The sequence below is a fragment of the Rousettus aegyptiacus genome, unplaced genomic scaffold, assembly GCF_014176215.1.
Source record: "Rousettus aegyptiacus isolate mRouAeg1 unplaced genomic scaffold, mRouAeg1.p scaffold_m13_p_1, whole genome shotgun sequence".
Taxonomy (NCBI): domain Eukaryota; kingdom Metazoa; phylum Chordata; class Mammalia; order Chiroptera; family Pteropodidae; genus Rousettus; species Rousettus aegyptiacus.
In genome coordinates this window covers 118022331-118030086 of record NW_023416284.1, presented here as the reverse complement: position 1 = coordinate 118030086, position 7756 = coordinate 118022331, and the positions used below count along the sequence as shown (strand labels likewise).

Genomic DNA, 7756 nt, shown 5'->3' with positions numbered 1-7756 from the left:
AGAACCATGATGCCCCCATGGGATGACCGAATGAGGTAAACCTGGAGGCAAATGCTGACAAAGGATAATAGAAAAGATGAAGTGACTTCGAGATGTGGATGTGCTAGGTAAGTGTTGCGTTATTTGACACCTGTGAATTCTGGACACCATTTAAAATCTCAAATTCCAAAATTTGATTTAAAAGTGTCTCATCTCTAAATAGCCCTGGTTGCAATTAGGAAATAGGTTTCATGGTATAGTGGGAATAATCGAATTCCCTGCTAACGAAGGTTAGTGACGCTTTTGATACAATTCAGTAAACACTTGAGCTTTACTCCAGCTAACTCACACGATATTTAAACTACATTTAAAAATTTCCACAGAATGAAGGAGACTTCGGTGATCTTTGCAGGCCTGTGTGTGTGTTGCTTTCTGGTATTTAAGAACAGCCTTTTACTGAATTCCCTCCCCTCCCTCCTTTCCCAAGACACAGACATTGATTTCCACGGGCACACCCCTAGGCCTGACCAGGAAACGTTTTCTGGAGGTGGTATAATATCCAGAGGCCCATTAGGCTAACCAAAACGGAAAGGAGTCTAATGGATTCATTGTTTCCTCTGTTTGGGATGCACTGATCTACCGAGTTTAAAGAATGAGCTGTGGGGTGATACAGTGATGTTGGGACAGAAGGCTTGTCCTTGCAAGGGTAGGGACATGTTAAATCTGTACATTTCACTCCCAGGTTTCAGATTCTGAGAGGGAAGTTAGGGAAACTCGCAGACGCCTGGTGATAGGTGGGAGCATCTAGGGTAGGGCTGAGAAAACAAGGAGCATCAGAAAGGCTGGAGGGGCATCCGCCCTAGAGCTCTCCATCGCGCCCTCAGAAATGCGCGGTCGGAGGGATTTATTTGTAAACAAGACCGAGGAAAACACAACAGAGGGAAGGTGGGCTCAGAAATTACTATAGGCTGGAGGGCGGAGGAAGGGAGGAGGAGGCTTTCCTGTCGTTTTGCAAGCACCTTCCTGGAACGTGACTGTGATGCGTGGCCCTTCTTTCTTCAGGGTACCTTACAGACAGCCAGGGACTTAGCTAGTAGGTTCACTAAATAGAAAAAGTCCAAACTAAGCACCAATTGTATACTCATTCGGTGTCACCCAGACACTGTCATGGTTCTACACGTCATCGTATGCTGTTTGATTTTGACTGCACCGTGTTTACATCTCGGAGGGCCGGCCAGCCCGCCCGGTCCCACCGGGTGTGATTTCTGCAGGCTGTGCACAGGGAAGCCACTGGCTAGACTTAGGGGACCCATTTACCATTTTCACTTGGTCGCTTGTCACTGACCTTGGAGAAATAACTTTGAACTCTGAGCCTCAACTTCCCCATCCAGAAAATGAAGGCGATTCTACTTCCCAGGCCTCTTTGAAAAGCTCGTTGGGAGATTCAAACAGAATAATTCCTATGATAGCGAATTGCAAGGTTCTGTGACTCCAAATTACTGAAGAAGAAGAAGTTAAACAAGCAGATTCAGGAGTTTTAGAACATTTCCACCAATGATCTAACTGCAGTCAGGCAGCTACCGTTTGGACTGATTCTTTCTTATGGGCTATCTCACATGCCAAACACCTATGTGTGCCCCCCCTAGGTCTCTCAGGGCTTCTTATTGATTTCTACTTTTCACTGAAAGCGCTTTCTGTTGCCGCTGTTCGGCACACCCCCAGCACACCAACTCTGCAGCTGGGAGCCAGAAAAGCGATCCTGTCTCTCCTCCTCTCATTCCCCACCCTAGGTCTCCAGAGTTCTACGCACGTGAATGGGGTTTCCTGGCTGATTTCCAAAGACCTTTCAGTATTCCAGAAAGCTAGTAGCACGCAGAGATCAGCGAACGAGCATCCAGCCCCCTCCCGGAGGTTGTGTGTCCCTCGGGGGCCCTCCTCCCGCTCCTTCCCTGGCCGTGCAGCCGCCGCCTCCAGACCTAGCTTGCGGGGCCGTCAGCGCCAGACCCCGGAGAGCCGGACCCCTCCCCACCCCCCTCTCTCAGCCCCTCTCCGCCAGTAGCAGCGCTGCTGTCTTCCCACAGGAGGACCGGGAGGACGCCGGAGTCCGCAGCGCCCCCGCCCCTCGCTTTTTCTTTCTTTCCTTGCTTTGGGATTTTACTGCCGGAGCCGGGAGAGGTTCTGAGAAGAGAAGAGCGAGGGGCAGGAGTGCAGGCTTTCGCTGCAGCGCGCAAACGGAGCTGGGCTACTGCGTCCCCGGCGTCCCCTCTTGGTCTTCGCTGCTCCGGCTGGGCTGTGACGAAGGGAAGCCCTCAGCACCTGCCTCCAGCCCTCGAAGGTGTCTCAAAGAGCGCATTGGAGGGTCCACGGCTGGCGTCCCTTTGCCCGCAGCGCCGCGGGACAGGAGCGGCGAGGCGTCCCGGGGCCGGCTTCCAGCTCCCACTCTTCCGAAAGAGCGCAGTGGGGATCACCGCTTTCCTGGCGCTTGGCACAACTCCGGGGCCAGCAGCTGGACCGGTTCCCGCTTCCCGCCGAGTCACTGGCGTCTGCCAGCCCGCCTGCACTGCCTGTAACCCTAGCTCCTTGTCACCTGCTCCTGGCCCCCGCAGCACCCCCAGACCCTATGGAGAGCGCACCGATCGCGGCTTCTTGAGTGCGGGCGCCGCCGCCGTCCAAACTGCGCGCTGGGGTCCCCCGGCTAGCCCCTTTTAGGGGCATCCGAGAAGCCGGGGAAGAGTACACCATGAAGTCCGTGCTATTCAGCCGCTTTTTCATCCTCCTGCCCTGGATCCTAATCGTCATCATCATGCTCGACGTGGACACGCGCAGGCCCGCGCCCCCGCTCACCCCGCGCCCCTACTTCTCTCCGTATGCAGTGGGCCGCGGGGGCGCCCGACACTCGCTCCGCAAGGGCGGCCCTGACAGCGGTCCCGGGTGCGGATTAGAGAAGCGCAACGAGTCGCGGCCGCTGCCACAACCACAACACGAGCCGCCTCTACCCACCATCTATGCCATCACGCCCACCTACAGCCGCCCGGTGCAGAAAGCCGAGCTGACCCGCCTGGCCAACACCTTCCGCCAGGTGGCGCAGCTGCACTGGATCCTGGTGGAGGACGCGGCGGCGCGCAGCGAGCTGGTGAGCCGCTTCCTGGCGCGGGCCGGGCTGCCCAGCACTCACCTACACGTGCCCACGCCGCGGCGCTACAAGCGTCCGGGACTGCCGCGCGCAACCGAGCAGCGCAACGCCGGCCTCGCCTGGCTTCGCCAGAGGCACCAGCACCAGCACGCGCAGCCCGGCGTGCTGTTCTTCGCTGACGATGACAATACCTACAGTCTGGAGCTCTTCCAGGAGGTAGAGGCCGGCCCACCCTACATGGGGGGCCACGGCGGGAGGGGTCCCCGGGGGCTGGCCAGGTCGCGGCTGCACTTTGGAGTTCTCACTTTTCTGTGCACCCTTTGGGACTCCAGGTGGAGCGCCTCTCGACCCGCAGGCCATGGTCTCTGTTGGCCCTGGCGTGTTTTCCTGGGGTGAAGGGGGGGTGGGGTGAGGGCCACTGTGACTCAAGAGAGAGTCTGACCAGGAGCTTCGCTGTCCTCTTGGCCCCGAGATTGGGCTGAGAGAGTAGCACAGGTGTGGGAAGCGGGAATGATTTCCAGGAACATTCTTGGCTGACCTGAGAATAGAGCCCAGATGGGGAGGACGGTCAGGGAGGGGCGAGCTTCGAGAGGAAGAGATCAGACAGTGGGGAATGGCGTGATGTACTCCGAAGCATTTCAGCGCACACAGGTGTGATTCGGAGTCTAGAACCATAAGGGGAAGAAGGTGAAGATTGTTATTAATAATCAGTCCAGGGACAGTTTTCTCTGGCACCATCCGATGGCATGGAAACGATTATTAGTGAAAACAGTGCCTTCCAGGGCTTCCTCCGGGCCATTCTTGCATGGTGCCATTGCATCCTGCTGCTCACGGTGAGGTCCTGAGTGCAACCCGGCCCCCTGCTGCTGAGATGGCCCTCTTTTCCCTTGGAAGGCCACACGTGCACGGAACCAGCCAGCACTAGTTAGAACAGGTGTTATTCATTGAGGCTGGTATTTTGCAGTCTGCGTGTTGCAAATGAGACTGAGTTACATGGTTTTGTCTGTTTTCTCATACACAAATGTAGCTGACAAAAGTCTCAGATTCTTTGACATCCCATGGGACTGTTGCCTTCCTCTACCCAAAATTCCTTGATATCCTACTTCTTAGGCTTTATCATCTCCTCTACCGACCAAGTACACTGGATAATCTGTGCGTTCAGTAATCATATACACCCCACATTTTCATCCTAATATCCATTTGGCTTTATTAAACCTAAAGACAAAGCTACTCTGTACCCTCCAGTTTAATTTTTCTGCTTATGTGACTTTAAAATCCATTTCTTGAGGGCATTTGCCACCTTCATTTCTATTCATCCACTCCTCCAAGAATAAAAGGACCAGTAATTGCTCTCCATCTTTTCTTCTCCACCCTTTCATGATGCAGAGCTTTCTGTCCTACAGAAGAAATAAATAAGCTTCATATTGTATGGTATAGTCTTTATTATAACCAAGATTAGACATATTTGATTTTTTTTAAAAAAATTGGGCTTGTATTTTGATTCAGCTTGCATTCTCTCTACCTAGAAAGATGTGGTTTGTATTTTTAAGCAAAGACCTTTACATTTCAGTTCACTCAAAGGCTTTTTTTCCTCCTACAACTTGGAAGTTGCTTTACCGGTGAAAATATGTGGTCTTATGTATGTAAACTAATGCACATCATTATTAATGAACCTATTAGGGGGATTGACTGTGAAGGGGGAATGATTTTCAGTTTATTCCCAGCTTTTCAGTTTATTCCTAGCTTCTAGCTGGTTGATGTGAAGTGTTGGGTGAGTGGAAGAGTTGGCACTACAGGCAGTGAAGAGATTCAAAACAGTTTTTCTTTGATGCTTCCCAAACTGAAAGGAGGGTTTGTCGGTGGTGGATATTAAATAGCAAGAGAAGAAATCAGATTTTCTTTTTAAACTGATCCATTGAGAGGTGGGGAGAGAAGAAAATACAATTGGCTAGAGGAAATTATAAAGGAAAAAACATGCACAACTTTCAACACACTGAAAGTGTACAGTTGGAAGTAATGAAATAATCAGAATGAACTTAAATTAAGCACATGTGCAACTCCTTTTCATGGAGAGGTGTCAAGTATACAGAATACAAGAGGAACTTTTAAAAGCACAATACACATGATACACTTAAAATTTAAGTTCATAGCTCCTAGACATCAATTTTAGTCACTTTCTCCACCACCATCTCTCCTCTCTTCCATACAATATTTTAGGACAGAGGTAGGCATCTGTTCACTGTGCATATACACTCAGTTTTCCTTTTTACAACACATTCTTTTCCTTGCATGGCAAGCAGTATTGCACTCTAAAAAGTCAGATTAGTCCTGAGTTTTGTGCATTAATAGGATGCCCTACACTACACCACTTCTAGGATTAATGATTTCATGTGGATTACAGTGTAGACATGGCTCTCTTGGAGAAAAAATAGGACCAGATAAAGGATCTAAGAAAGTTCCTTGGGGGAAGGAAAGATACCCATCAGGGATGCAGAAGGGCTTAGGCATATAGCTCAGCCTTTTATATGTGTGCGCACACACACAAATTAGTTTTTAAGTAATTCACAGTACTTAAGGAAGAAATGTCCCAAGTTAGGCTTCATCTTTTATTCATAGGGCTTCTAATTTTCATGGTCGATGTTAACGTAGATAAGATAAAAGGAGGAAAATGAACCAGGTACAAATTAGCTCACTAAGCACTGGCTGCAAATGAAGGAAAGTAAAAGATGAAAGGTCTCCAAATTAAATTAAAGGCGCAACAGGCAATCCATGTTCAATTATTCCTCCACGGTAACTGGCATGGTGCTTGCTTCTCCCATACAGCTAACTAATTTTCAGCCTCGCCTTTCAGCTGAGCTGTGCCACCAGGAAAGAAATATTTGCATTGTTCATGTATGAACAGTCTTATGTTAACAGCCCAATCCATTTGCAAATGAAGCTCAGTGTTAGTTGTAGCCACAGAATTTGGGGCTGGCCTTTGAAGAAGGGGGGGGGGCGGGGTTCAGGTTTCCTGTGTCTCAACAACCACTGCTGCTCTTCCTGTGTCATTGATGGGGTTTTGCACTCTGGATCACAGATATTCTCGCCTGCCTGTGCACCCTATTGATCTAGATCTCCGGAAAGGCTTATTTGCAAAGGATTTAAACTGCTTTAATAAAAGCAACAACTACAGATAAATGTGACTATACCCAGTCATTTTCAATAATGCTATCGATCAGACTTCTGTCTTTACTAGATGACCTTCCACGCTTTCCTAAGTTTAAAGCTGATGCTTTTCAGGTGAAGTTGCTTTCACCTTTGCAAATCAATTAAATTGGAAGTTTAAAAAATAGTACTTGCCAAGCATGCACAAACACTTTTAAAAAATTAACTTTAAATTTGATGAGGTAAGACTGGAAGACAGGCCAACACTGAGACAATTAAGGGACTCACGAATGGACTCAATGAGACTGCATCTTGAAGGTGTTTCTGACAGGCAGTGAACTAAGGAGGCCCTTTGGATTTTATTTGGGTGTCCTTAACCTGTTTGTGTGCTAGGCAGGTGGAGACGTTGAGGTTTAATCCTGTCTTGCTCCTTTGCTGAAGCATTTATAAGCTCCCTCCTTTACATACGTGCAGCTTATTGAAGCTAAAATCCAAAGGATATTCAAATTCACAATGTTAGACATTCCTCATGATCGTAAATTCTGTATGTGTTAGAGATCTACCTTTCTTTTTACACTGATACAGTCACTTAGTGTAGGGTAATTATCTTTTCAAAGTGAAGAAACTGGATGATTCTCTTAGGTGTAGCATAAAAAGATTATTTTACTTGAAATGTGTCCCTTGTGTTTTATTTCTCCCTGTCTGAAAGCATATTAATAATCATGCCATAGGTCTGATAAAATGAGAATTTGGTAAAAATATGTACATAAATCTACAGCCAATTTTCTTAGGCTATCTATGTTAAATTTAAAGATTTTCTTTACTCTCCCTAGGTGTTTAGTACTTGAGTTATGGCTAGTTTTTGACAGAGTTTTCTTGAGAGGCCAGCAGTTTTCATTTGGATTTTGATATTTCAATGGACTAGAACTAACAATTTGGGTTTAAAAGACATTCTTCCTTCTGCCTCTTCCTATTGTCTTTTTCCATCATTTTTTTTTCCTCCAACCTACTTCTTACTGATTATTCTTTCTCATGAATAGACATAAAGACATGTCTGGACTATTGTTTGGTACAATGAACATGTGTCTTTTAAACATTTAGGCTATTGTCTGCTTCTTGGAAACTGTAGTGAGTGACTCCATTTTCTTCTGTCTACTCCACTTACCTCTAAATTACAAACTGGTAATTTTTTTCTTGTGTGAACAGTAATGGACTAGTAATTGCTTTTAAGGTATGCTACAAAAACAAAATAGAAGAACCAAAGTGAACAGTCTTATTTATTAACAATTCCAGGTGGTATTCAAGTAGTGCTTTTTTTTTTTTTTTGAAGAGGGGGATTACAGAATTCAATAATGTTTAGATTTGTCTATTCAAACCTTTTGGACTGATAGAATATGTACTCAGTCTTGTTGAATTAAGATAAAACATTATTGTATATTTGATTTGCAGTGCTTTTGAAGAACAAAATTTAAGTTTTGTATGGTTCTCAAAATCTCTTCC

The 7756-nt window shown here is 47.1% G+C and overlaps 1 protein-coding gene across 1 annotated transcript in view; it reads left to right on the top strand.

Annotated features, from left to right (window-relative positions):
* The first annotated feature begins 2152 nt into the window (after positions 1-2152).
* B3GAT2 (beta-1,3-glucuronyltransferase 2) overlaps positions 2153-7756 on the top strand; it is a 59679-nt gene continuing 54075 nt past the window's right edge. The window contains exon 1 of the mRNA XM_016157614.2: positions 2153-3328. Within this exon, the coding sequence (XP_016013100.2) occupies positions 2720-3328 (609 nt within the window). The 5' untranslated portion in view covers positions 2153-2719. The remainder of the gene's footprint in view (positions 3329-7756) is intronic.